General features: G+C 58.5%; 3 protein-coding genes across 3 annotated transcripts; 2 read left to right on the top strand and 1 right to left on the bottom strand.

Moving 5' to 3' along the window:
• Positions 1-4,052: 4,052 nt before the first annotated feature.
• On the top strand, positions 4,053-18,348 carry ARAP3 (ArfGAP with RhoGAP domain, ankyrin repeat and PH domain 3; the record flags this gene model as incomplete). The annotated part of the gene is given in 36 exon segments (XM_079542309.1): positions 4,053-4,236; positions 4,239-4,364; positions 4,367-4,420; positions 4,423-4,945; positions 5,405-5,466; positions 5,721-5,794; positions 5,925-5,995; positions 7,686-7,955; positions 8,198-8,267; positions 9,025-9,145; positions 9,334-9,521; positions 9,830-9,936; positions 10,515-10,714; positions 10,804-10,889; positions 11,004-11,186; positions 11,398-11,554; positions 11,817-11,933; positions 12,021-12,174; positions 12,323-12,425; positions 12,515-12,713; positions 12,783-12,846; positions 13,102-13,265; positions 13,404-13,616; positions 13,879-13,984; positions 14,441-14,588; positions 14,723-14,791; positions 15,066-15,140; positions 15,261-15,375; positions 15,496-15,624; positions 15,737-15,870; positions 15,975-16,057; positions 16,152-16,187; positions 16,733-16,796; positions 16,872-17,009; positions 17,204-17,242; positions 17,773-18,348. Coding segments are annotated over 36 exon segments (5,202 nt in total).
• A 785-nt stretch (positions 18,349-19,133) lies between these two features.
• LOC306951704 (proteinase-activated receptor 3-like) lies at positions 19,134-20,821 on the bottom strand (the record flags this gene model as incomplete). The annotated part of the gene is made up of 2 exons (XM_079542232.1): positions 19,134-20,143; positions 20,740-20,821. The coding sequence occupies 2 exons, from the start codon at positions 20,819-20,821 to the stop codon at positions 19,134-19,136; spliced, it is 1,092 nt and encodes a 363-aa protein (XP_079398358.1).
• A 1,522-nt stretch (positions 20,822-22,343) lies between these two features.
• On the top strand, positions 22,344-26,934 carry FCHSD1 (FCH and double SH3 domains 1; the record flags this gene model as incomplete). Its single annotated transcript, XM_079542321.1, has 17 exons — positions 22,344-22,364; positions 22,572-22,669; positions 22,781-22,826; positions 23,646-23,719; positions 23,922-24,066; positions 24,142-24,278; positions 24,356-24,419; positions 24,500-24,628; positions 24,766-24,888; positions 24,976-25,071; positions 25,145-25,252; positions 25,332-25,436; positions 25,641-25,889; positions 25,969-26,052; positions 26,138-26,315; positions 26,402-26,607; positions 26,692-26,934. 17 exons carry the CDS (start codon positions 22,344-22,346, stop codon positions 26,932-26,934), a joined length of 2,106 nt encoding a protein of 701 aa, XP_079398447.1.
• Between the last annotated feature and the right edge of the window lie 824 nt (positions 26,935-27,758).

The raw sequence follows: 27,758 nt of genomic DNA, 5'->3' as shown, positions 1-27,758 counted from the left end.
GGGTGCTGCCATTCTGGGTGCTGAGGTAGGGCCTATCTTAAATGGCCTCAGCCTCTCTTTGCTTCCCCGATATTTTTCTTCCATGCTCAGGCTGCAGCCAGACTTAACAAGGGGTGAGAAGCTGCTGCCTGAGCACCATGATACATGCTGGCAGGGTTCTTTGGTGCCCAGGAGGACAGCACCTCACCCAGGATACTGCCCCAAGTGGCGGTGGCATTGAGTGTTAGAGGAGAACAACAGGGGTGGTGGGGACAGGGACACACATCCACTGCTGAGCCGTGATGAAGCCCCTGGCCTCCAGCATCACAGTACCTAGGGAGCCTTGTGATGCCCATGGGACTGAGGGTGGGGACCCCAGGGTCTCCATGGGGTGCTGGACCCTCAGCATGGTGTTTTCTACTAATGAAGGCTTAATTACAGCACAGCCAGCAAGCGACTGTGTGCCAGCATCCCCTGAGGAAGGGAGGAGTAAGCTGAATGTGTAAGGGAATCAGAACCCCAAAGGTGCCCTGAGTGGGATACTGGGGGGATGGGCAGTGGGGACCCCCCAGGAGAGCACAGCTGGATGGCTCTTCCTGCCTGGCCCTGAGCAGTGCAGCCACCCCTGAGCACAGATTGGAAAGGAAACGGGAAACCGCTGCTGGAAGAGAGATTAGCCGGAGGCGAGTGATGTCAGCTGGCTCCGTGGATGGGGCTGTGGGGCCTCTGTCCCACCTCTGTTCAAGACACTGCAGCCAGCTCCAGCGTCCCCATCAAATATCACTAGGGGAGGGTTTCACCGTGTGCCCAGGGTCTCATGCTGTGCAGGTGATGCCTCCTGAGCTCCTATCCCTAATACCCATAGAAGGATCAGTAGGCTGTGCAAGGACATCCCTTATCCCATGGGCTGCCCGTGCCAGAGCTGCGTTCCCTTTCCAGAGTGCCTTCAGCCCCTCTGCCTCACTCTGGTAAATCCTTTGGACTCAGATGCAAACCCACATCTCCAGCTCTGCAATATGGTGTTTGCCCTAAGTGCTCCTCACCCCGTCCTACGTCCAGGAGATGCTCCAGCACCACCTCACCCATCCCTCAGCACCATCCTGTGTGGGCACTGCAAGGGGTGCACATAGCTAGGAGGGGAGGGAGAGAGGGAGGGAGGGAGGGAGGGAAGGAGGGAGGGAGGGAGGGAGGGAGGGAGGAATGATATGAGGAGGGAAGGGAAGGGAAGGGAAGGGAAGGGAAGGGAAGGGAAGGGAAGGGAAGGGAAGGGAAGGGAAGGGAAGGGAAGGGAAGGGAAGGGAAGGGAAGGGAAGGGAAGGGAAGGGAAGGGAAGGGAAGGGAAGGGAAGGGAAGGGAAGGGAAGGGAAGGGAAGGGAAGGGAAGGGAAGGGAAGGGAAGGGAAGGGAAGGGAAGGGTGGGCAAGTAGGTAGCTAGATGCATAGTGACATAGGGACAGTGTCATTCTGCATGCTTCAGAAGAAGGAGAAGACCAAGGTACTGGGAGGATCCAAAGCCCACTTTGATCTTTGGTTCCTCTGACCCTTGCCGGCATCTTCACCAAGCCCTGTACCCAGCCTGAGAGCTGTTTTCTGCTCCTCCCAACTGCCTCCCCCTGGGAGCAGGCAAAATCTTCCTGTTGTGGTCAGAACCAGGAGGCCAGCCACTAAATATAGACTGCATCAGCAGGTTGGCAGATGCCAAAGGGAAACCTGAGCAGTGGAAGACCAGCAGATAGGAAGCCCTGCCTTGCCACAGGGCGGCCCATGGGCCCTTGCCCTGGGGTAGCTGGCTGAGACAAGGGGGGAAGGGGGGGATGTGCTAGGCTGTCACAGAGTTCTGCTTCTGCTTTGCCAGAAGGAGAAGCTTTGTTCCCAGCCCTAGCTGCACACACAGACTTGGTCAAGGAGGACTTCAGTTACTGGAGTATCCCTCCATCTCTCCTGCAGTAAGTTTGTGGATCTGACAGCTCAGAGATGCAATGAGGGGATCCCTCATGGCACAGAGCAGCTATCACCTGAGCCCCAGGAGCTGAAGAGGTGGTGAGAGATCACCCTCATACATCCCCTGCATGTGGGGAAGGTTGGGTAACAGCCGAGCTGGGCTAACCACACGGATCTCTTGCGAAAAGCATGGCACTAGAGGAACAAGCGGGTGAAAGAGCAGTGTCTGTGCCAGGCAGTGCCCACCAGCCCTGCATTCATCCCACCCCCATTCCCCGTTTACAGCATTAGATGTGCTGCTGCTTTCCTGCAGGACAGAGGTGGCTTTTGGGATCCCAGAGTTTCAGCCACTCATCTCTCATGTTCATCCACTCAAATTCCTCAGCAGTTTTCTTTTAGCCCTTTTTTTTTAGCCCAATTTGGCCAATCGTTATCCTGCCTTCCCAGCACTCCAGTGCTAGTGGACGGTGGATGTGGCAACTGGATGTGGCAACGTGTCTGATCACCTGCAGGGCATAGGGCTGCATGGGATGTGTGGGTCTGGGGAGGCAGCCAGGGACTCCCATCCGTGTCATTGGAACAGGACCCTCGCTGGGGTGGAGCAAAGGAGACAAAGTGTGAGGGGCAGCACCCAGAGAAGGGCAGAGCCTGCAGAGAGGCAGGACAGGAGGGTGGGGACAGGGCTGGGGACCAGAGGGCTGGCCTGGAGGAGGGACCAGCAGTGGGAGGCACAAGCTGAGTGCTGCTGTCGCTGCAGGCTGAGCCCCCTGCCCGGAGGGGACACCTGGACATCGGCCTTGCCACCATGCCACCACTGCGCTGGAGTCGACCCTGCTGAGCCCAGAGGTGAGGGACAGCCCCGAGGGTGCAGGGGATGGGCAGGCTTGGGGACGGAGCTCTGTGGGAAGGGCCCGTGCCCAGCACCAAGTGTGGGTCGACACAGATGGGAGCAGTTGTAAGGATGGCAGCCGAGCCGCCCCCAAGGGCCACCCCAGCACCCTGCACTCAGCCCTGTGAGGAAGTCTTGGGGCAAGGAAGCAGAGCTGCCCACAGATCCCACAGGGTGATACGAGAAAGGGAGAAATTGCCCCATTTCAGTAGCAAGCCTCTGGGCAGAAATGGGGACAGCCACCCCATGCAGAGCATCAACCTCCACCCCCATCAACAAGCAGCCTTCCAGCTACAGTGTCCCCATGCCCAGCTCCCCACGCCCTTCCCGGCCATCTCCTTGTACTGTGTACTGTCCTTGTCACCGCAGCCTGGTGCATGCCCCCCCCCCCTCTCCCTTTGCACCCTCACATGGGGACACTCCCAGACAGCCATTCTTCTCCCCTATGCTCCCTATGACACCCCTTCCCATGGTCACACCAGTGGGCAGCGGTGCAATGCAGAGCCTGGGACAGCCGGGATGCAGCCCCCACGGAGGGGGGACAGGGGATGCGTGGGAGAGCACAGGCAGCAGGAAGGAAGCCTGCGCTGAACAATAGAGGGAAATGGAGGAACTGGAAAAAAGAGCCAGTGGCAGCACACTCAGCGCAGATGGTTTAGTGCAGAGCAGCATGATTCACGGGAAAAAGGCCCTCAGCGCCCCACGGCTGCATCCAGCAAGGGATCTGGGGATGCGGGTCCCTGGGTGGGTGGGCACGGTGCTGGGCGCTCGCCCTGTGGGTTCCATCCCCCTCAGCCTGCCTATGAGTCATGCTGACCTCTCTCATGCCCTCGCCGGCAGATTATGGTCTGGCCCTTCCGGCAGCAGAGCCCTCCCCGAGGCGGCCAGCACCAGAGCTCATCCCCTGGGAGGGGCCCAGCTGCTGCCCCCCAGCCACCGTCAGCAGCCCCCTCCATCCTGTCCCTGCACTCAGAGCAGCCCCCAGCCTTGGTGTTGCTCGTGTGCTGGCAAAGTGGGACGAGGAGCTCCAGGAAGGGGTGGAGGAGAGGCTTGTGGCTGGGAAGTAACAGGATGCAGTCCTGGCTTGGGGTACTGAAGGTAAGAGGCCGAGGGGAGGGCGGTGAGGTGGGGGGATCCTGCTTGTGGCCAAGCCCCCAGATTCCCTCCCACTGCCTCCTGAGCTCTTTCCTCCCCTCCTTCACCAGATGATGGGCTGAGCACCATCGCAGAGGCACCACAGGGCCATGAGCTCGCCGTGTACTCCTGACTCAGACATCGCAGACTGGCTGGCCACCATCCACCTGGAGAGATACCGGAACCTTTTCAAGCAGCATGGATTCCACCTGGCCCGAGATGTCTCTGCACTGGACAATAAGCAACTGCAGCAGCTTGGCATCACTGCCACCGGGCACCGCAAGAGGATCCTGAACTTGCAGAGAAGACACGGCTGCTTGGGTACCCCCATCCCCGAGCCCCCCAGATGGGTGAGGATGCTGCAAAAGCAGAACCAGGAGCGGCCGCTGATGCCTTTGGGATGCAGCAATGCAGTGCAATGCCAGTCAAGCAGTGCCCCCGCAGAAGGACCTGGATCCTCCACTGGTGAGGCCGGTTCCAAGCCAAGGACGGTTTTCTATCGCCCCAAGTTGGAGCAGGGCTCAGCAGCCATACCACCAGCACACAGCCCGGACAGGGACAGGACAGCTGGAGCCTTTGTGGTGCTGGAGGGCTTTGTGCCAGGGGAGAGTTCCACGGATCTGGAGAGTCCGGGGGCAACCATGGGCACGGGAACATCCCGGCTGGGTGCACGGGAGGAGGCACGGCTCCCCACAGTCCCAGACCATGGAGAGACAGAGGAGACACCAGAGAAGCCCTGCCTGTGTGTCCCATCTGTGCCACCACGGCTCAGACACAGGGCCCCAGTGGCTGAGATCAGTACTGTGGGAACAACAGGCAGACCACCCTCAGTGCCTGGCGTGGGACAGGGCAGGATGGAGATGGTATCCAATGTCATCTACGAGGGGCTTAAGTCACCACTGTCACCTGTGGAGGATTCAGGACAAGAGGACGGTCCCCGGGGCCAGGCTTTCACTCAGGATCCGTCCCCACAGGAGCTGATGCAGCTGGACGAGAAGCCTAAGTAAGCAGAAACTTTCCCTTAGGAAAGACAGATTTGAGGGCTAACCACCCCCAGAACCTCATCCTTAGGGAGCATTGCCCTCCTCATGCCTTTCTCAGGGGAGATTGGGGGGGGTAATACGTTCTATGGGGAAGCTGGAACCCACCCTGGTTTGGAGAGGGATGATGAGAGAGCAGGGGTAGGGGTTTCCAGCATGGAATGGCACTAGCCAGGACCTCTGGGGCTGGCTTAAGTGGGGTACAGGGTGGCAGATATTGGAGGGGATTAGGCTGGGGGAGGAGAAGCATCCCCAAGAGGTGCAGCCTCAATAGGTAGAAGAGAGCAGGCACAGGGTTGTTGCACATCACAGGGGACAAGTCCAGGCTGAGAAATGGGCATATGCATCTTCCAACCCCTCAAACCAGAGAGAACAGGGTAAAAGCCCAGTCACACTACAGTAACCCCTCTCCTGTTTTCCAGCAGGGCAAGCTGGCCTGGAGGGGGTCTTCCCCCCATTCCACAGAGACCTGCCAGCAAGCCAGGTGAGAGCCCCTGGGCCACTGTGTGCAGTAGGGACCCCATGGTGTGCACAGAGGGAGGGTGCTATTGGGGGGAGAGTGGACTCAGAGCACAGCCCCGTGCAGGTTTGGGCCGACACCTCTGCCACATGAGGTGCCCTGATGGGATGGGTTGTGCTGTGGGAGATCACTCTGGGGGGGTTCCCCAAGTGTCTGCAGGTCGTTATCCTTTTCCAGCACCACTGATGGCCTTTTCTCCCCTACGTCCCTGCCTGCAGAGCTCAGTGAGCCACCCATCAGCCCATACAGTGAGACCACCTTTGTGAACACAGTCCCAGCCCGGGAGCAGAAGGTGAGAGGGGCCCATGGGGAGAATCTATCCCCTGGCATAAGCAGTGGGATGCCCCATCTCCTGAGGGCCAGCGAGCTGCAGCTGGTGGAACTGTGGCACCAGCTGAAGTGTGACTGTTGTCTCCTCCCAGGGCACAGATGCCCCTTCTGGGCAGGGCTATGAAGCAGTGACTGAGCCAGAGCTGAAGCGAGAAACACAAAGGTAGGCAAGGGAATGATGAGGGTGCATAGCTGATCTTAAAAACGCTTTCAAAATGCACTTTCCATGAGTCCTGATAGCATCTCAGAAAGAGGAAGGAAAGTTGCTCTTCCCATTTCAGACGGGGAGGGTTCCTTTTCCTGTGTTGCTTGCAGAGAAGGGAGCTGAGCTGTGGCTCTTCTTGTGGCTGCTGTGCCTTCGTGTTTCTGGTGCCAGTGCCTGGCCTGATCCAGGGGGATGGTCAGCCAAGGTGGCACAGCTACACGGGCCACAGGTAGGGGACTGCAGATACCTGGGAACAGGAGTTCTGTGGCTGGGAAGGAGCTGCACTCTCTGATGCTGCAATGCAGAGCAGGGCCAAGTACTGTTTGCAGTCTCTGTTTGGGGCTTGCAGGGATCTGGAATCCTGAACATCCCGAGGGCATGGGCAGGCTGCCTACAGCACTGACAATTCCTCCCAGGAGTGTTTGCAGCCTGGGTCTATTGAGAAGAGCCACCACAGGGCTCTTCAGTAGGGTTTCAGAAGCAGCCTTCACAGGATTTTCCTCTTACTGGGGCTTACAGAGTTGAAGAGACAAAAAACCTCTGCAGACTTTCTGGGTTCTGCTCCTGGACCAAATGGGACAGGTGTTCCCATGCTTTTCTTCTGAGATACCCACCCTAACCACTTCTCCCTATGCCTTAAGGCTCCTTGCCTGCGGGACACGAAATCCCAGGCATGATGTGACTCTGCCAGCTACCAGGTGCCCACCAGCAGGCTGATTGCCTGCCCTATAGCCCCACCTGATACAACCAGATCCTCGTCTTTCCTCCATTGCCAATCCTTCATCTTCCACCAACTCTGCCATGTGAGCAGCAACAGTCTGAGGCGGTCCAGCTCAGTGCATCCCAGCTGTCACCCTCCAGGCTTTGCAAACCTAGAAATTCCTCCTGTAGATCCTTCTACTGGCTCTGTCTCATGATCCCTGTTCCTGGGACTGAAGCTCTGGTAGCTGGAAGGTGCCTCTCTGTCCTCCTCATGGCCTCCAAATTGTCCTCCATAGAGCAATGCAGACCCTCAGGCAGAAGTTGTGCCAGGGTTGGGAACATGCTTGCTGCTTTTCCTGGAGCCTGGTCTTTGTGCTGTAGTCAGGTCCCAGTGCTGAGGTATCCCTGCTGCCGTGGGCCTCTTCCTGTCCATCACCATCACGCCTGGGCAGCTCCCATGTGACTACCTGACATTTTCCAGTCTGTTTCCTTTCTGGGGAAAGAAAAGCGCCTGGCTGACAGGACCGAGGGAAGGGGCAGGCTTAATGGTTTATTTTTGTAATTTCCTTTCATTGTTATGGCTGGATAGGCTCACCAGGCCCTCTCTAACTGCAGCTTCCCAAGAAAACGAGGCTGATGCAGGAGCTCCACCTGCCCAGCAGTCTGTCCTTCCTTTGGAGCTAAATGATTTTTAAGGAACCTTCCAACCCAATCCATTCTATGACTCTGATTTCCAAGAGCTTTGCAAAGCATTTCAGCTGGACATGAGGAGGAGCAATGGAGATTCCAGTGCCAAGATCTTGGTGACCACGGAGCCCTCATCCCTTCCCACGCATGGAGATGCAAAGACCCAATCAGATCTGTACCCCAAGGAGCTGTACCCCATGATGAGGCCAGAAGCAATGTGGAACATCTCCTGATTTTCTCATGGCCCCATTCCTTGCAGGACAAGCAGTGAATACAGCAGTGAGGGGAGGAGTGAGGATGAGGAGACACGGACGAGGCTCATCGAACGCATTGCCCAGAATGACACAGAGGGATACTCCACCGTGGATGCTCCTCGGGCCAAGGGCACCCCATTCAGCCTGCCACCCCACCTCTACCCTGACGAGGTCCTAGACGACTTGACCATCTCTCCTTATGCAAGCTACACCTCGCTGTCTGAGCCCCGGCCCGCCATGCTCAGCGGTTGGTTGGACAAGCTTTCCCCACAAGGGTACGTGCTCAGCATGGGTAGTGACAGGTCCCCATTGTTAAAACCCCCTTGGGCAAGGCTGGTGAGGTAGGCACCTCACTTCTGGGACTTCCAGAGCCATCCTGAGCTTCTTGGGTCTTGGTGTTGCAAGGATTCCTGTGCATCGTCCTGGGGTCTGTGCAGATGTGGGGCCTGTGTGCAGCTGTGGTGCACTTGAAGGACCACCTGTCTCCTAACAGCATGTTTCTCTGCCTTGCCAACAGGAACTATGTCTTCCAGAGGCGCTATGTCCGCTTTGATGGGAAGAACTTGATGTACTTCAGCAGTGAGAAGGTGAGAGTGGGTGGAATGTGGGCAGGAGAGAGGCTGTGCTGTGCTACCTGAGCAGGAAAAGCTGAGATTGCTGGGGATGTTCAGCCTGGAAAAGGCTCAGGTGGATTTCATCCATTTGTATAAGTACCTGAAGGGAGAGTGCAAAGAGAACAGAGTCAGGCTCTGCCCAGTGGTGCCCACTTCCAGGACAAGAGGCAATGGGAACAAATTGGAACTCTGAGCATCACGAAGCACTTCTGTGCTAACAGTGGGACCCAGAGAGGTTTTGAAGACTCCGCCTTTGGAATCTCCATCCTTGGAGACACCCGTCCTTAAAGATATACAAAAGCAGTCTAGAGGTGGTCCTGGGCACCGTGTTCTGGGTGGTTCTGTTTGAGCAAGGGTGGGACCAGATGGTCCCAAGAGTCCCTGCCAATCTCAACCAATCTGTCACTCTGCGACACCACGTGATCTGCTGTGCCCCCTTGTCCCCCTTGTGTGAGGATCCAGCACAACTCCAGCATCACCACGATGGAATCACTGTGTCTCTGTGCCCAGGGTTCAGCCTGACACCATGTCGGTAGAACACAAATAGAGAGGGACCATGCATTGCCCTGGACTAGCTGCTATCACAGAAGGCTTGCAGCCAGCCTTGCCCTGTCCTTTACTGGGACTTTGGCACCAGTATGGCCAGTGAGGCAGATGCAGGGGTAATAGGGCATATGGATGCCCTGCAGGAAGGGGAAAGAAGAGTGATCACACCTGCTGTTCCTTCCAGGAGCCCTACCCCAAGGGTGTGATCCCATTGTCTGTCATTGAGATGGTTCGTTCCACCAAGGACAACAAGTTCCAGGTCGTCACCAGCCACCGGATCTTTGTCTTCCGTGCTGAGAACGAGAGTGAGTGAAAACCCAAGCTGGGAACAGTCAGTTCCCAAGAAACGCCTCCCTCCCTTTGTCCCACGGCTCCCACTCTCTCCCCACACTGGCTGAGACAAGTGAGGGACACGTATCCCTGCCACGCTCTGGCCATGCTGGGGTGAAGGGATGGGCTCGGCCTCACTCCTCCATCCCTGCCCTCCCTGCAGCCCAGAGGAACGAGTGGTGCTCCACACTGCAGCAGAAGGTGACGGATCAGCACCTGGTGGGCACTCGGCCGCGGCCCCCCAACACAGCTCACTGCCAGAAGTCGGGCACCCTGGAGCTGAAGGGACAGAAATCCAAAGTGTTTGCAGTCCTCAGCCTGCCTGAGATGTGGCTGTACAAGAGCGAGCAGGTTGGTGGCAACTACAGAAACCCCCACATCCTATGTGCTGAAGTGTCTTAGCACCCTGTTGTTGTTTTCTTCTGGCTGCCTCATTTCCACTTTGCACAGTGTGCACTAAACCACAGCAAGCAGTTTTTGCTCAAACTGCTACCTGCTCTACCAGTATGCCTGACTCAGCAAAGCCTTTAATTTTAAGATTAACATATTTGCAAGATGGTTTAATCCAGACCGGATGGGATGGAATGAAAGGTCCCAGGTCTTGGTCTGGGTGCTGGGGGCAGGGTGCAAAACCAGAACAGCACTGCTCTGATTTGCAGTTCTTTAAAATGGGCATTGGCATCTGCATGATTGAGATGCGTGGCTCCACCATCCGTGAAGCCAAGAACCGCACCTTCGAGCTCATCACCCCCTCCAAGATATTCAGGTAACAATGGCATGGGGATGGGAGTGGGGATGGGGATGGGGATGGACATAGGGATGGGAATGGGAAGGGGAATGGGAACAGGGATTGGAATGGGAACAGAAGTGGGTATGGGTATGGGGATGGGGATGGGGATGGGGATGGGGATGGGAACAGGAATGGGAACGGGAACAGGAAAGGGAACAGGGATTTGAATGGGAACAGGAGTGGGGATGGAGATGGGGATGGGGATGTGGATGGAGATAGGGATGGGAATGGGAAGGGGAATGGGAACAGGGATTGGAATGGGAACAGGAGTGGGGATGGGGATGGTGATGGGGATGGGGATGGGAAGGGGAAGGGGAAGGGGAAGGGGAACAGGGATTGGAATGGGAACAGGAGTGGGGATGGGGATGGATATAGGGATGGGAACGGGAAGCGGAATGGGAACAGGGATTGGAACAGGAACAGGAATGGGAACAGCAATGGGAATAGGGATGGGGATAGGAATGGGAGCAGGGTTGGGAATGGGGATGGGAATTGTTCAGGGAGCAGCTGGCAGCTGGAGCAGGATGTATGAGTGTTGGTTACTGGTGCTGCAGCTTTGTGGCAGAGTCAGAGCGGGAGAAACGGGAGTGGATGGAGGCCCTGCAGGAGGCCATAGCCGAGACGCTCTATGACTACGAGGTGGCAGAGAAGATCTGGTCCAACAAAGCCAACAGATACTGTGCGGACTGCTGGGCTCAGAGCCCAGACTGGGCATCCATCAACCTCTGCGTGGTCATCTGCAAGCAATGCGCAGGCTGGTGCTTCTCCCCAGTGGTGGGCAGGGTGTGGGTACCCCTTGGGTGTGATCAGGGCCATGGGTGCTCACTCGCCTGCTCCCCACAGGGCAGCATCGCAGCCTGGGCTCCAACATTTCCAAGGTGCAAAGCCTGAAGCTCGACACCAGTGTCTGGTCCAATGAAATTGTGCAGGTAGAGGTGGCTCAGGGTTTCTGTGGGAGTGCAGCAGCCCCATGAGCTCCACTGTGAGGTGGGGATGCTGGGTATCCTGCTCTGCCTGCTGCTGATTGCAGGTCTCTCCCACAGCTCTTCATTGTGCTGGGCAATGACCGAGCCAACAGATTTTGGGCTGCCCGCATGCCTGCCACAGAGGTCCTCCACCCAGATGCCAGCACTGAGCAGAGACGGGACTTCATCTCCCGCAAGTACCGGGATGGGAGGTACCGCCTGCCTCATCCACACTATGCCTCCCACGAGGAGGTACTCCAGGTAGGGGCCACCTCAGGGTGTGTGCAGGGTGCTAGGGTGCTGGGAATGACAGGAATGACTCTGGAGTTCAGCCTGAAGTGTCAACATATTCTCCTTGTCTGATGTGCCTACAACCTTATGCTGGGCTTGGGTGGGATCTTGTGATCCTTGAAGTGGGATGGGCTTTCCGTCAGTCAGGATGTGGTCCCTACTGGTGTATGTCTCATCCCAGGCACTGTGCGCTGCAGTGGCAGGACCAGGTTTGCTCAAGACCATCCTGCAGTTCTTCTCCGCTGCAGAGGCTGGGCTGGCAGCTGACCCCAAAGCCTATGAAGTAGCCCCAATAGCTGAGCCATGGTTGGACCTGGAAAGCAAAAGGAACCATGCAGGTAACTCAGTCCTCTTCAGTTTGTGATAGGGCAGTTTCCTTCTTGCCACTGCCCCAGTATTCCGGAGCTCAGGACAGCCAGGGCACCAAGTGACAGCCCCACTGCATCTCTCTTCTGGAATGGGGCAGGCTTCTGGATCCCCTTTTCTGGGGATTCCCTCATGCCTAGAGCACTCCTTTGCCTATACCGACACTAGCAAGGGACTTACTGGCCCCTGGTACCCACATTTTGGGGAGTGCCCACTCGATGCCATTCCTCACAGGGGTACCAGGTCCGGAGGGTGTATACAATGAGATCACACAGCCAGTGGCACACAGTGGGTACCTGCACCGGTCCATGGCCCACCCCCGCCTCCCAGGTGCCAAGAAGAGCAGAGAGGGTAAGTGTAGGGAATGTGGAAAAATGGGGAGTGTGTCTGAAAGTGTGTGGTTCCCACTCCAATACCACTTAGTCCTTCATCCCACAGACTTCCAGCGCGTCTGGTGCTCACTGGAGAGAGCCCTACTCATCTTTGAGACGGAGAAATGCACTGAGCCCCTGAGCCACATCCAGAGTGGGGATCTGCTCTCCCTGGGTGTGAGCAGAGCCCAGCCCCTCTCCAGCCCTGGTCCCACTGAAAGGTACATCCAGGATGTCCCTGTCCTAGCGTGGGTGGACCTGCAAGCCTGGAGAGCCCGTGGGCATGCAGGAGGCAGGGATGGGCACGGTGTCTGGACACATAAAGAGCAGGGTGGGAACAGCCCTGACAGGTGGGTTCATCCCCTGCAGGTTTCACTTCACCCTTGAGCTTTTCCTCACTGGGGAAAAAGTGCAGCAGCTGGGAGCTGACAGTGCTGATACACTGCAGGCATGGGCCAGTGCCATTGGAAAGGTGAGCTGGGCTCTGTCCACGCTACTGTTCCCATCCTTGTGCAGGCTGAGCCCTGCCTTTGCCATCTCACCTCTTGCTTCATGTCACAGTGGTTCACTCCTGTGAGCTGTCACTGCCTGTTGGGCTACGAGTTCCAGCGTGTGGGCCAGCTGCGTTACAAGTGCATGCTCAACCCCGAGCACTGGCAGCGAGCCTTCTTCATCCTGCAGAAAGCCCACCTCTTCATCTGTCCTGCCGAGGAGGATGGGGCTGAGGACAGCATCAACCTGCGGCGGCTGCAGGAGCTCAGTGAGTGCCCAGACTGAGTGCACGGTGGTGGATGTGCCTGGCTCTGAGCTCATTCTTGTCCCCACACAGGTCTGGTGCCCCCTGCAGAAACACCGGAGAAGAAGGAGATGCTGGTATTGGTGGAGATGGGGAGGTGAGAGTTGAGCATGGAAAGGGTGGAGAAGGTGCTGGGGTGAAGGTACTGGTGTGTGCGTGGAGGATGATCCTGAATCCACTGTGGAGATGCTGGTGGGGTGGCATGGCTGTGGCCAAGGGGCTTGCAGAGGTCATTCCAGCTTGGGATCCCTTGGGGGTGGGTGTTCATTGGTCCAGCTTGGTGTATGGGACAGGAGGAGACAACCCACATCCCTGGAGAGACCTTAATTCCCACCACCCTTGTCGTTCTCAGGACATTTTACCTGCAGGGCCTGTCGCGGGCAGACACAGCAGCCTGGTATGCTGACATCCAGGCATCAGCAGGGGGCCGGGGCAACGCGCTGCGGGACCAGCAGCTGAGCCGTGGGGACATCCCCATCATTGTGGACAGCTGCATTGCCTTCATCACGCAGTACGGTGAGCGTGGGACCGTGCCCAGCACTCGCGGTGTGACTGAATGCATCTGGATCGGAAGCATCACCCACCTGACATCCTCCTTGGTGGGGGCCCCCTGATAGCAGCATCAGGCCTCGTGACCCTGCATCCCTTCCCCAGGACTGCGCCATGAGGGGATTTACCGCAAGAACGGAGCCAAGTCCCGGATCAAGGTACTGATGGAGGAGTTTCGACGGGACGCTCGCAATGTCAAGCTGCGCATCAGCGATAACTTCATTGAAGATGTCACCGATGTGCTGAAGAGGTTCTTCCGTGAGCTGGAGGACCCCGTCTTCACCCTGGAGCTGCACCCACAGTGGAAGGAGGCTGCAGGTATGTCCCTCACCCCGTCCGTTTGCCCAAAATGGGGTCACGTTGGCACGTCAGCTCTGGGGCCATCAGACACAAGGATGGTGGAACAGGCTGCCCGAAGTAGCTTTGGATGCAGCATCCTTGGAGGTGTTTAAAGCCAGCTTGGATGGGGCTTTAGGTAGCTTGATCTGGTCCACGGCAAGGGGATTGGAACCTGATGATCTTTAAGGGCCCTTCTAATCTAAGATATGATTCTACAGTCCATGATTTCTCCTCCCTCCAGCAATCTCCTCCAAGCCCCAGCGCCTGGAGCGGTACAAGGAGCTCATCCATCGCCTGCCTCGCCTCAACCGCAAGACCCTGGCTGCGCTGATTGGGCACCTCTATCGGTCAGCCATCTCCCCATGGGTCCCCCAGTTTGATGATGTCCCCACAGCCAGCCCACAGGGTAGAATTTCCCAGAGAATGCTGGCTTCTGTCTCTATGGAGCAGGCAGAGCCCAGTGCCCCATGCTAGTGTTGGGAAAAGATGAGCATGCGTGACAGCTCAAACATTCCCAAAGTCGTCCTACAGCAGTCGAGAAGTTTGAGAGTGGGGAACACCCCCTTGTAAGATGTCAGTTTCACCGAGGGCACAAAAAAAAAAAAAACTGGAAAGAAACAAATTCCCATCCCTGACTCAGAGCACTGTGTGATTGCCACTTGAAGTCCTGGAAACAGGAACTTCATGCCTAACATTTGAGGAGCTGAGAGGAAGGGGGACGGTTTTTGGGGTAGAAGTGGGCAGCTGGAGCTGGCACACCTCCAGACCTGGCCAGCCCCTCAGCCCCATGCTTCCTGCCCCAGCGTGCAGAAGTGTGCAGACCTCAACCAGATGAGCACCAAGAACCTGTCGCTGCTCTTCGCACCCAGCCTCTTCCAGACTGATGGCAAAGGCGAGCATGAGGTGAAGGTGATGGAAGACCTCATTGACAACTACGTCACCATCTTCAACGTGAGCTTCAACGTCTTTGTCCCCCCACACATGCTGGCCCCCTGTTCCTCACTCTTCATCACCCATTCTGGCCCTGCCCCCACCCACAGCCCCCTCCATGCTGATGCCATGAATCTCCTCTCTTTTCCTGGCAGATTGATGAGGACCAGGTGTCCCAGATGGAGCTGGAGAACAGTCTGATCACCACCTGGAAGGATACCCAGGTACCTGGGGCGTGCTTGCTCTCTCCACATCAGGGGCCCAGGCTGGTGGGAAAGATAGGGACCATCAGCTGCACACTCTGAGTTCCCACTATCCCAAATGTCCCCACACTGAGGCGAAACATTTGCAGAAGAGACCTTCTCTCCCTTTTTTACCCTTCTGTCACCTTGAGGCTCAAGCCCAAATCCCATTCCCCAGCATGCCTGGGGACAGGAGATGTGCAAAGTGTCCATGCCATCACCACGCAATGGCATCAATGCCATCCTTCTCCTACAGCTCTCACAGGCTGGGGACCTCATCATTGAGGTTTACCTGGAGCAGAAGCTGCCCGACTTCTGTGTGACCCTGAAGGTGAGTCCTAAAGGACAGACACATCAAGGAAGGGCAGTGGGACATGGGCTCTTGGCACTGCTTGGCCCCAGGTCCCATTCTGCCACCACCTACCTGATCTTCCTATGTGTCCTGCCCCAGGTGTCCCCCACAATGACAGCAGAGGAGCTCACCAACCAGGTGCTGGAGATGCGCAATGTGGCAGCTAGTCTGGACATCTGGCTGACCTTCGAGGTGCTGGAAAATGGGGAGCTGGGTAAGAACCATGAGTATAGTGTGATGGGATGCTCTGGGGGAATTTGCTGTCAGGAGCAGGGAGGATGGTGGCTGGAAAAGGGAAAGGACACAACAGTGATGGTGTCCCTGGTGTTCCCAGAGCGGCCCCTGCATCCCAAGGAGAAGGTTCTGGAGCAGGCGTTGCAGTGGTGCAAGCTGCCGGAGCCCAGTGCTGCATACCTGCTGGTGAGGAAGGTCCCCATCGGCGAGGGCAGCTGCCTCTTCACAGGTGTGGTGACAATGGATGGGCCTATCACCCATGGGTGGCTCCAGCCAGGACTCACAGTGGAACTTCCCCTGATATCCCCAGCCCCCTGACCCACATCTCTTACACTGGGCAGGTGCCAAGCGTGAGACCCCCAAGTGTGGGCTGCTGAAATGCCGTGAGGAGCCACCCAAGCTGCTGGGGAATAAGTTCTACGAGCGCTACTTCGTCATCCGAGACCGGCAGCTGCTGCTGCTCAAGGAGAAAAGGGTACGGAAGGGACACGATGGGGACAGGAAAGTGGGGAGGGGGACCTTGGGGACTGTGGTGGCACTAGGATGGCCACAAGGGTCAGCTGGACTCTCTGTCCCCAGAGTGCTAAGCCGGAACGTGAGTGGCCACTGGACGTAGCCAAGGTTTACATGGGCATTAGGAAGAAGCTGAAGCCACCAGCACCGTAAGTGGGAGAATCCTGGCTGTGGAGCACACAACCCCTGCACAGTGCTGCACTGGGTGGTTCTGCCCCACTGCCTGACTTTTCCTTTCCCCAGGTGGGGCTTCACGCTGAGCATGGACAAGCAGCAGCTGTGAGTATCTGTCCCAGTCATGCAGGGCTGGGTGCCCCTGGGTTTAGTGGGATCAGGACAGCCAAATTTGGTGCTGCAGGGTCCTAGGGTCTTGGCTGAGCTGGTGGCTGGCTGGAGTACCCAAGGGTCAAAAAGGTGGGTCCTTGTGCTGCCTGCACACCAGGTGGGGACCAGGCTTTGGGGGAAATCCATCTCTGAGCTCCCACAAATCTCCTAGCACTGGGCTTTAATCCATGCCATTAACAGGTCTGTGCCACTTGCAGGGCTGTGCCACTCCCCACTATTTGCCCCACCACTGCTTCATCCCCATGCAGCTCAAACCAGGGTGCTTCAGGATTCTGAGCAGAGCTGTTTCCCAGGGCTTGGTATAGCTGTTGCCTCACACCAGAGCTGTTATTTAGACATACAGGGAGCTTGGAAGCTGTTCCCAGGGATGCCCACCAAGGAGAGTTGTGCCAGCAGCCCTGGGTTTGCAGGCAAGGTGACAGGGGGACCTGGACCCTGCTGTCCCTGCTGCCTACAGCTCTCATCTGGCTCCCTTGCAGATACCTGGTGTGCACGGGGCAGGCAGAGCTGTGGGACTGGATCACCAGCATCCTCAAGACTCAGGTGAGCGCAGGCAAGGCTGGGTGGGCAGGGGGCCAGCAGGACAAGCCAGGTGTGACCTGTACTCCTGGCATGCAGCACGATGACCTGCGCCCCGTCATCCTGCGCCGCCGCTCCTCCTCTGACCTCGCCAAGCAGAAGTTCGGCACCATGCCACTGGTGCCCCTGCACGGGGACAGCACTGATGCCACCATGCTCTCTGCCAACCAGACCCTGGTAAGAGCCTGGCACCGGTGTTCCTCAACCCACCCATGTCATTGTGCCCAACCCAAACAGGAGCTCTGGGTGTGTGTCCCTGTGTGTGTGCTACATGCTGCGCTCGTGTCCGCTGTCCCCATGCCTGTTTAAAGCAGGTGTCCCCACATCCCTGCCACCAGGTGCTTATCTCTGCCTGTCTCCTCTGTTTCTAGCGCCGTCTGCACACACGAAGGACTTTGTCCATGTTTTTTGTAAGTACCCATGTGCATGGGGTGTGTTTGTGCTCGCTTTGCACCGTGCATAATGGTTCCAGGAGATGCATCTGTGCTGCTCTGCATACACTGCATCCACTGTCCTACGTGTCCTGTGCATGGTCCTGTTGTGCATGCCCAAGAGCAAAGAGGTCCAGCCCAGTTCCCAGCACCTCCCAGAAGGGCTGAACATAAGAAATGCAAGGTAGCAGGTTTTGGTGCTGCTTTCCATCAGGTTGTTTCTATATGCGCCTGGTCTTGCCTCACCTGGCTTCGTGCATTGTGCACCTACGGCCCTACTTCCCAACATTGTCAGGGGCTATGGAAAAAGTGCCATTGCTTGGTGGCACGGATCTGATCCCAAATGAGCCCCAAGTGGCTCCATTGGCCAAAAGGGAAGCAGAAGCATGTCCGGAGACCCAGAGCAGCATGTGTGCCCCGTAGGAGCATCACCCCCACAGCAAGGAGCCCAGCTCCCCAGGCAGAACCCTTGTGCTGGGCAATTTCTCACTCCATCCCTCTGTCCCCAGCCCATGAAGGTGCATCAGGACTCCCTGGAGGAGCAGCAAGAGAAGGAAATGGATGCCGAGCCTGTCTACGAGGAGGTGGGCAACTTTCCTGAGCTGGCCACGCTGGAGCTGCAGCGGGGGCTGCTGGCGGACCCCTCACCTGTACCCACCATAGACAGATCCCAGAAGCCATCCTCATCCCCTGAGCAGCCTCCAGCCCCTGTGCTGCGCTCCTCACTGCCCCCCAGCCCAGCACAGAGGCTGCCAGCTCCCTCCGTCACCAAGGCTGTGTCCCTCGAACGGGGCTTGAACCTGGAGTGTGACAAAACCCCATCCTGTGGGCTCAGAGCCAACCTGACTGCCTCTCTGGAGAGGAATCTGGAGCCACCCACAGTGCTGGCCAGGGACCAGGAGCAGACGGCCATGTTGGGGCACAGCTCCAGCCCTGAGACCTCCATCAGTGCCAAGAAGAGGAGCGCACAGCCATCCTCACCCATCAGCGACAAACTCATCCAGGAGCTCAGCAGCATCATCCTCAAGAAGAGTGACGGTCAGACACAAGGGACAGGGACAGGATCAGGCCAGCCAGTGACATGAACTGGAGTGGCCACCGACCTGGGGGTCAAGTCACATCTGGTGGCAGCAGTGACTCGAGTGTCACAGAGTGGGCACCCTCCTCCTGGCCTCACCCCGGGGCTGGGCTGGGAGCAGGGACAGACGGACGGGGACCAGGCATGTCTGCATGCGTGGGCAGCACATTGGCCACCACTGCCAGTTTCAGCGCCGAGGGAAGCGAGTCAAAGGGGAAGTAAAGCAGAACTGCAGTGCACCGAGCATGGGCTGAGGACATGTAATGTCAGAGACATAGGGTACACAGGGTGAAGCTATCACTCTGCAATCAGCACCCTGAGCTCTGCCCAGCATCCCCTTTCCGGCCCCAGTTCCATTGGGCAAGGCACCCATTTGCCCCCGCTGTCCCTTCTTGCATACATTGCGGTGTATTTTGGGTGGTCCCCAGCAGCAGAGCTGGCCATGTGTGTGCCGCACGCGGTCCTGGCGATGGAGGATGGCTCCTGCTTATCTGGGGTGTTTACACCTTCTCCTTCCAGCATCGGGGAGAAATAAAGGTTTATTTGGATTCTAAGGGGTTTGGTAACTGCAAGGTGTGTGAGGAGGGCACCAGGCAAGGATGGGGGTGGCAGATACAGGGATGGGACTGTGCAATAGGAGCAATAGGAGGATAACAGAGGTCTTGGAGAAGTGACTCTGTCCCTTATGGGGCTGTTTCTAATGGCATAGGGTCAGCTGGGGGTAACCCTGGGCTGGAACTGCAGAAGGGTCTTCTCCACATGGAGAGCATGGCACAGTGTCTCTAGCCCTGCCTACAGCTGGCTCTGCTCACTAGACCGCAGGGGCAAGGCTGTCTTCTTCCATTCTCCCTTTGTCCCCAGCCCCCAGAGGCAGCAGCCAGCCTCCCATATCCAGCCCCGAAAATCCTTGGAGATGTAGAAATAGAGGAAAGGATCAAAGCAGTTGTTAAAAGCACTGAAGGCCAAGGCCAGGGCGTACCAGCTGTAGGTGATGTTGTTGCAACCCGTGTCCTGCTGCAGGTAGTGCATGAAGAGCAGCACGTTGCTGGGGGTGAAGCAGAGGAGGAAGGCCAGCAGGACCACAGCCAGGACACGCACCACGTGCCCGTAGCTCTCCTGCTTGGCCAGCAGCCGAGCCAGGATGCAGCCATGGGAGATGATCATGAGCACAAAGGGCACGCCGAAGCCCAGCCCCACTAGGCAGAGGAAATAGAGCCGGAAGAAATTGTCCTTCCCTTGGACATCGTGGCACGTCGTGATGTTCAGCTTCGAGATGTGTTCTGTCTGTGGGTAGAACAGCAGCGGGCTCACACCCAGCACCACCAGCAGCCAGATGGTCATGCAGACACCCGCCCTGCCCCACGTCCCTGTGGAGCCCTTCCAGAGGAACGGGTGGGCCACAGAGACATAGCGCTCCACGCCGATGCAGGTGAGGAAGAGGATGGAGGTGTACATGTTCCCATAGAAAAGGGCCACCATGGTGCGGCAGAGGTAGTCCCCAAAGAGCCAGTGGTTGCCCAGGAGGTGGTAGGAGATCTTGAAGGGCAGCAGAAGGATGAAGAGGAGATCAGCAGCGGCCAGGTTGAGCAGGAAGAGGCTACTGGAGCACCTCCTGAAGTTTTTGGCCAGGACCCAGCAGGCCAGCGCATTGGCAGGCAGCCCCACGAACAGCACCACAGAGTAGAGGGTGGGGAGGAGGATGGTGGTCGTGGTGCTGTTGAGGAAGGATTCCAGAGAGGCATCGGGGCACTCAGCTTCTTCACGGGGAGTCAGGTGCCAAAATGCCCGCCCTTTGCTGTGTGCTGCAGAGGACAGGAGGAGTCAGACTGGGCTAAGAACACCCTCCCAGTGCCCCTTCCCAACTGGGTCCGCATGGCAGCTGTCCCAGGGAGCCCTCCCTACAGAGCCACCAGGAGCTGGTGTCTCTGTCCCATGGCAGCTTTGAGGCACAGAAACCGGAGCATCTGCTGGGATGGGACTTGGGAATGGCTGTGCCTTGGTTTGGGGGACATGGGACAAGGGCACCAACACCAGGACAGAGCTGGGACACAGCCACCTGTGCATCATCCCATGTGTCCCAGTACTGAGCTGCCTCTGCCCCCCGGGGCATTGCAGACCCACAGACCCTACGCTTCTGGAGGGCGTTCTGCATGCACAACTTGCCTATGGGACTACGCATGGGGACCAGGGGAAGATGTCCTTCCACAGCAGGGCCTGAGTCACCCCAAGGGTCTGCAGTACCTGAGCTGTCCCCCTGACATACAGCCACCCCCTCCAAGCACCAAGTTTTAGCATGCCCCACAAGGACCCCCTGCTCTGCCCCTTTGCCCCTACCCACATTCAGCCTCTGCCCACATCACCCACATCTCCACGCCAGGACAGACACCAGATCACTTACCCAGGGGCAGCTGTGTGGCCAAGCCGAGCAGGAGGGTGACACCAAACCCAGCAAAGCCAGGCGATGTCACGAGCTGGGCCATATCTGTGGGGTGGCCTCTGCAAAATCCGCGTCCCCACGAGTGTCACAGGCAGGGCTGGCCCTGCCACACGTCACCGCAGCAGGATGTCCACCAGGTCCTTCCTCTTTCTCCTCTGCCTCTCGTCCATGCACCGCCCTCATCCACCGTGGACACAGGCAAAATGTGACGTTGAAGTGTGACCGTCTTGCGGATGTCACTGAGACACGGGAGGATGGGGCTTTCCAGCCACCGGCAGGAGGAAGCAGATGCTATGTAACGGGTTGGTTTGCAAACCACAGCTGCAAGGGCAGCAAAGATATATCTGGAGCAGACATGCACTGGGTTCGATGGTGTTGATCGGGCTGAGGAGCCTGATTTCTCTCTATTCTCTTCCTGCCACCGAGTGGGTGCTGGTTGGCTCCACTCCGTGTTCTCAACTCTCTGTGTCTTCCTGAAGCAGAGGGGAGTGACAGCTTGGTGACACAGTCCCAGACAAAGCGTCGTGCATGGACAGTGCCAAACCATGGCCACAGTGCCATGGAGGGATGGAGGGGACAGCGGAGGGCCCTGTGGGGGCAGAGCACGGGATGAAAGTGACAGCAGAAGGAGAAGCGAGCAATAAAGGGGGATGGGGACAGGAGGGTGTGGGGGACATAGGGGACATGGGGTACTGAGGAGCACTGTGGCACTGCACAGCACCACACACGTGTCCCCATGGCAGGGGACCCACGCTGGCAGCTGCACACTCTTCATATGATACAGAATGGGGCTCCCAGCACTCCACAGGATCATTGGGGTCATTGCCTTGCCTGTCCCCACACAGCAGACAGCACAGTGAGCAGCAGGAGTGCACAGTGAGCAGCAGGGTTGCAGGGCTTTCTACGCCTTCCTGTTCCCATATCCCCCCGTTTCTATGCCCCCGTGTCCCCTGTCGCCCTGTCCCTCTCCTCATCCTCCTGTTCCTGTGTCTTGCCGTTCTTGTGTCCCCATGTCCCCCTGTCCTCCTGTCCCCTTGTCCTTGCATCCCTCCGTCCCCCTATCCTCATGATTCCAAGTCCCCACACCTCCACACTCCTTTCCCCTACATCCCAACATCCCCACGTCCTTCATCCTCATGTTCCCTCTGTCCCTGCATCCCCGCGTCCCATCCCAGCGGCGGATGTAGAGGACGGAGCATCAGGAAGGGCGGGGAGGGGGCGGAGCGGAACCTGCATGAGTGGAGTGGGCGTGGCCTCTCGGTGGGCGTGGTCTACACTAAATGGGCGTGGTCTACAGTAAATGGGCGTGGTCTACAGTATGTGGGCGTGGCCTATGGTAAATGGGCGTGTTCTATACTGGGTGGGCGTGGCCTGCAGTAAATGTGGGCGGTCTGTGCTGGGGTGGGCGTGGTCTGTAGGGAATGGGCGTGGCTTACAGAGAACGGGCACGGCAACGCGATGGGCGTGGTTTATAGCGGGGGTGGGGCTTAGAGCGGAGGGGCGGGGCGGAGCCTCAGTTCCGGGCTACGCACACGCGCTGCGGGGCCGGGTGCGGGTCTGGGGAGATGCAGCCACCTCCGCGCAAGGTGAGAGCGGGGTCGGGGTGCAGGAAGGGTGGCATCGGGATCTGCGTTTGGGGACTGCAGCGGGAATGGGGGCGGGGGCGGAGATGGGGATGGGGACGGGAATGGGGACGGGGATGGGGACGGGAATGGAGATGGGGATGGAGATGGGGATGAGGATGGGGATGAGGACGAGGACCCCCGAGCGAGGGCTGAGTGTTCTGCCTGCAGGGGAAGCTGAGCCAGGTGGTGAAGCTCCATTTTGCCGAGCAGCTGTGTGGGCTACAGAGCAAGCAGCAGCGGGATGCCGAGCTGCTGGAGGACATCAGGTAAGGGCCATTCTCAGCCCGCTGAGGTGCAGGCACGGCCGTGTCATCCGTGGGGGTGGTAGGGAGAGATGGCCCCACTGCCACCCTCTGCTCTGCTGCCTTGTCCCACAGGTCCTACAGCAAGCAGAGGGCTGCGATTGAGCGGGAGTACGGGCAGGTAAGGGTGTGTGGGAAATCAGCCCTGCAAACAGAGCTTGGATGGGGCCCTTGGGAGGAAGGGTCAGCGCAGTGCCAGCCGGGAGGGATCGATGCATCCTGGAGCACTTTGCTGAGCGTGGCACAAATGCAGTCTGCTGAGTTTTGGGGCGCAGTGGAAGTGCCCAGGGGGAGGAAGCGTTTCCACTCTTGTGTCTGCTGGGTCATCACAGGGCTGGCATGTATCTGAGCTCCTGGGGCTTCCCACTGCATCCCTTGGGGTCTGCGTTGTGCCCCACACCTGAGCCTCCCTTCCTGTGTCCCCCCCTTCTCAGCTCACTGGGGTTTTGGCAGTGCCACCATCCCCACTCCCCCTGATCCCTCTTCTCTCCTCCAGCATCACCCAGGGGGCTCTGAGAGGAGCCCGGCCCCTCACTGCACTGTTCCTTCTGCCTCCCTCCTGCTGCCCTGCTGCTTTCTCGGCCACTTACCTGCTCTGGGCTCTCAGCGCACATCTTGGTGGGTGCTGTACCCCATGGGGGCCATCTCCATGGGGCAGAGGGTTGGGTTGCTCTATGCTTGGGGCTGCTCTGCCTTCACAGCTGGCATCTATCACCGGTATCCCCTTCCTGGCCCTCACCCCTCAAAGCTGCAGCATGTGAGCTTTCCTTTGCCTCCTGCCCCAAGGCAGCATTTATGGAGCCAGCCTTTACCTCGTTTCCCTGCATGGGCAACCTGACCCCCTGGGGTGACCACTGGATGGGGGTGCCCTCCCCTACCCCCATCCTCTGAGCCACAGCAGGGTGCCCACGAGGGAGTAGTGACAACAGTCTGTCCACAGGCACTGCAGAGGCTGGCAAGCCAGTTTGTGAAGAGAGACTGGCAGCGGGGCCGCAGCGATGCTGGAGACTCGAGGTGGGCTATGGGAAATAAGGATGGGGACAGGGGGTTGATATGTGGCTTTCTAACCAGGAGGTGACAAACACTAGGCTGGATTTGGGTGCCCTAAGGATGCAGCACTAGGTGGGACGTCCCCGCAGATGTGGTACCTGGGGCTGCATGTCCTTGTGGGCATCCCCAAAAACCCTGTAGGCAAACTCTGTTTCCATCCCTACAGGAGTGTCTTTGCTGTCTGGAAGGGCATTATTGAGGGGACGGCATACACAGGGCAGGCACGTGTCAGTGCCTCTGAAAGCTACCGCAGCCTTGCTGCTGAGGCCATCAAGAGCTCCCGGCTGTCCAAGGAGAGGATGCTCAAGAAGGTATGGGGTGAGGGCACATCTGCAGGGCTGGGTGAGGCAGTGGAGATACGTCCCAGGTCTCATGTCTCTTCCCAGAGCATGGAGCAGCTGCAGAAGGCGCAGGCAGAGCTGCTGGAAACGGTGAAGGAGCTAGATAAAGCAAAGAAGCAGTTCAGCCACCTGCAGCGCAGCAGCGAGGTGGCCAAGGATAAGGCTGCCGACGTGGAGGCACGGTGAGCAGGGAGGGGACAGGGGCTGCCATGGTAGCACTGAGGATATGCTATGGTCTACCTGTCCCCATCCTCACTAGACTACGTAAGAGTGACCGGAGGATTTTCCACACCAAGGCCAGCCTGCAGAAACTGAGTGCCAAGGTGGGCAGCACACGGATGGCATGGTCCTTGAGCATGGGGACAACGGGGACAGTGTGTCACCTTGCTGTCCCCATCCCCAGTTCTCCATGCAGATGGCGGAGTACTCAAAGCAGCGGGCAGGGGTGCAGAATGAGTACGTGCTGACATTGGTGTCTGCCAATGCCCACCTGGAGCACTACTACCATGTGGAGCTGCCTGCCATCATGCAGGTGGGGGCACAACGGTGCTGCAGGGACACTGTGTCCCATCACAGTCACCCGATGGGTGCAGGGTTGTCCTGTGGCACTGGGGCTGGTCTCGCTGGCAAGTTTCCACGCCTTTCCCTATGGGCATGTGCTGTCCATAGGCTCTGGATGGGGACCTGTACGAGCGGCTACGTGACCACCTGAGCACGGCTGGCCGGGCAGAGGTGGAGAGCTGTGAGATCACACAGGATTGGTTCCAGCGCATCTCAGAGGCGGCCACACGGGTACTGCCACCCATCCCATCTCTGTGCTGAGTGGCACATGGTGGGGATGGGAGTGCATCCTCCAGCCCCTTATTCTCCCCTATGAAGGTGTGCCGGGAGCAGGACCTCCTCCTCTTCCTGCAGGACCACACCGCCTTCATGCTGGTGCCTGAGCAGCGCTTCCAGCTTGATGGCATCCAGGAGGTAGATATGAGAATCAGTACAATATAGGCTACTGCACACTTGGACCCTTCCCAACAACCCCGTCCTTGCCTAGGTGTCCCTGCTGCAGCCAGAGGATGGCGGAGCCAGCCTGGAGAAGGAGGCACGGCGCTGGGCCATGCGTGCAACACGAGACAGCAAGAACAAGGCACATGGCGAGGAGGTGAGCACACAGCCCTGGCTGTCTCTCCCAAGGGGTCTCAGAGGGTGACTGCTGCAGCCCCATCTTGCTGCCCATGCAGGTGCTGCAGAGGCTTGAGGCCAGGAGGCACCAGGTCCCCGAGGCAGAGGTGGCCGCTGTGGAGCGGCAGATGGAAGAAGTGCGAGAGAACATCTGGAAGGCAGAGGTGGGTCCCACATGTGCTCAGGGTGCCCTCAAACTTCATCACGTCCTGGGTGTGGAACTGTGCTGGGATGCTGTGCTATGGAGCAGCCACCCTCGGGACTGTGGTTTGTGGAGGAAGGGGTGAGGCTGAGCTGTCCCCCACCCCATAGTTGTCCCCTACTCCATAGACATCTCCATAGTCACTGAAGCATCCTTCTACTCGCAGGTTGGCAGGGCGAAGGCAGAGGCACGGCTGGCACTGCTGCGTACAGCAGGGCTGGATGTGGATTCTTGGCTGGCCGGGGCAGTGCGGGCAGGTGGGGAGCTCCCACGCACCCCCAGCACAGAGGCACCCACAGGGCTGGACCCCACTGAGTTCGATGACTATGACAGCGATGAGACGTTTGAGGAGGCTGAGCCTGGGCATGCTGCTCGCACCTACCCCTACACTTGTCGGGTCATCTTTGGGTACCAGGTAAAACCACCGGTGCCATGCACGCCTGGGGATGGCACTGCCAGCCTGGCTGTCACATGTTGTCACCTGTCCCCTGCAGGGCTGCCATGCAGATGAGCTATCCATCGCACAGGGAGAGGAGCTGGAAGTTATAGAGGATGGCGATATGGAGGAGTGGGTGAAGGTGGGATCTACCATCCAGCTCGTCCCAGTGCTGGGGGCCTGGGGCCACATCACTGGAGTGGTAATGTGGTTTCTGTCCCTTCCAGGCTCGGAACAAGGCAGGGCAGGTCGGCTATGTCCCTGAGAAGTACCTGCTGTGCCTGAGCTGTGTGGGCAGTGAGCCGGGCTCAGCTGCCAGCACTGGAACCACGGGACCTTCGGGGGCAGCCCTGCAGCGACAGCTCTCCAGCATTATGGCTGCAGAGCTGGTCCTGGAGCCTGGAGGTGGGTATGGGATGGGGACATTGGGCACCATGCTGGGGCAGGGCCAGGGAACCACATCTTGGGGTGCTAAGCCACTCTGCCCACAGCTTGGCTGGTGCGAGCCCTGTACGACTATGAGGGGCAGAGCCCCGAAGAGCTGAGTTTCCCTGAGGGAGCCATCATCCGCGTGCTGCCTCGTGCTGAGGATGAGGTGGATGATGGCTTCTGGACTGGAGATTTTGATGGCAGAGTTGGTGTCTTCCCCTCGCTGGTAGTGGAGGAACTGACTGGGGCACGGGGCACGGCTGGGCAGGTTAGTGGTGGTGGTGGTGGTGGTGATGTCTGGGGGGTTCTGTGCTCTGCCCACCCACCACACTGTGTGTCCCTGTGTCTGCAGGAACTTCCCTCACCATCCCCACCACCTTTCTCCCCTCCTGGCCTTGCACTCAGTGCCAGTCTGGGTTCCGGCCCTGAACCACTGCTGGAAGGTGAGTGCCAGGGGGGTGGCCTTGGGGGCACTAAGAGCCTGTCTGAGCCTTCTGTGGATCTAGCCTGCAGGCAGGAGGGCACAAGCAGCGGGCAGAGCTCTCCAGACCTGGCAGCCAACCGCATCCGTCCCGTATGTACCCCTTTACAGTGATGCTCTGACCCCCAAACCTGTCCCAGAGCCTAGAAAAGGGCCAGAAGAATCCTCTGTGCTGGGATGTGGTGTGATTCTGGAGGGGTTCAGAGCAATGGGACCCCCTCCCTCAGCCTGAGGGCCCCATGTCTGTTCTTCTCCCCACAGCTCCGTGCACCACCCCCACCTCCTGGCCGAGCCCCCGACCTGGAGCAGGACCTCAGCTGACCCTGGGTTGCCCAGGCTGCAAAATCTTTGCCCATCCGCACATGCCCCTCACCCCTGGGCTATCTATTCCCAGTGGTGCAGAGGGGAGCAGGACGCATGGCACAACCTGCTACTCCTTGAGCTGGTCTCCTTGGGGGCCACATCCTGCCCAGCACTGCTCGTGGGGCACTGCTGCACAGTGTGGGGCAGCCACGTCCCTGCCTCTGCCTCTCGTCCGTAGCATCACTTCCCTGGGGCCTCTGCTCCTCCCCATGCTGTGGCTGCACCGTGTCCAGCATGGGCACAGAGTGGCCATGCCCCTATTAAAACCAGTTCACCCCACCGCCGTGTTCAGCAGCTTTAATGGTTTTAGCTCATCTATTTACAGTGCAGTTCAACACCAAAGCTCACCTGCAGCGGGGCAGGGCAGGAGGCTTTATCTCCATCAGCACCCCCGGGGGCTGCGTGGTCCCTCCCCATTGGCACCACGGGCATTGTGCTGGTGCTCGGTGGCACCGCCGGGGCTGTGATCTGCAGTGAATTCAGGGCTGGGGGGCTCAAGGCGGTGCCCCTGCCCACCCCTGCAGCATCCTTCCTTGGGGTGCGAGGCATGGGCAGCAGCGGGGTGGTGAGTGCCG

The sequence above is a fragment of the Tetrao urogallus genome (assembly GCF_951394365.1).
Source record: "Tetrao urogallus genome assembly, chromosome: 14".
NCBI classification, from domain to species: domain Eukaryota; kingdom Metazoa; phylum Chordata; class Aves; order Galliformes; family Phasianidae; genus Tetrao; species Tetrao urogallus.
Note: the sequence above shows the minus strand (reverse complement) of the source record. Positions and strands in the feature narration are given on the sequence as shown.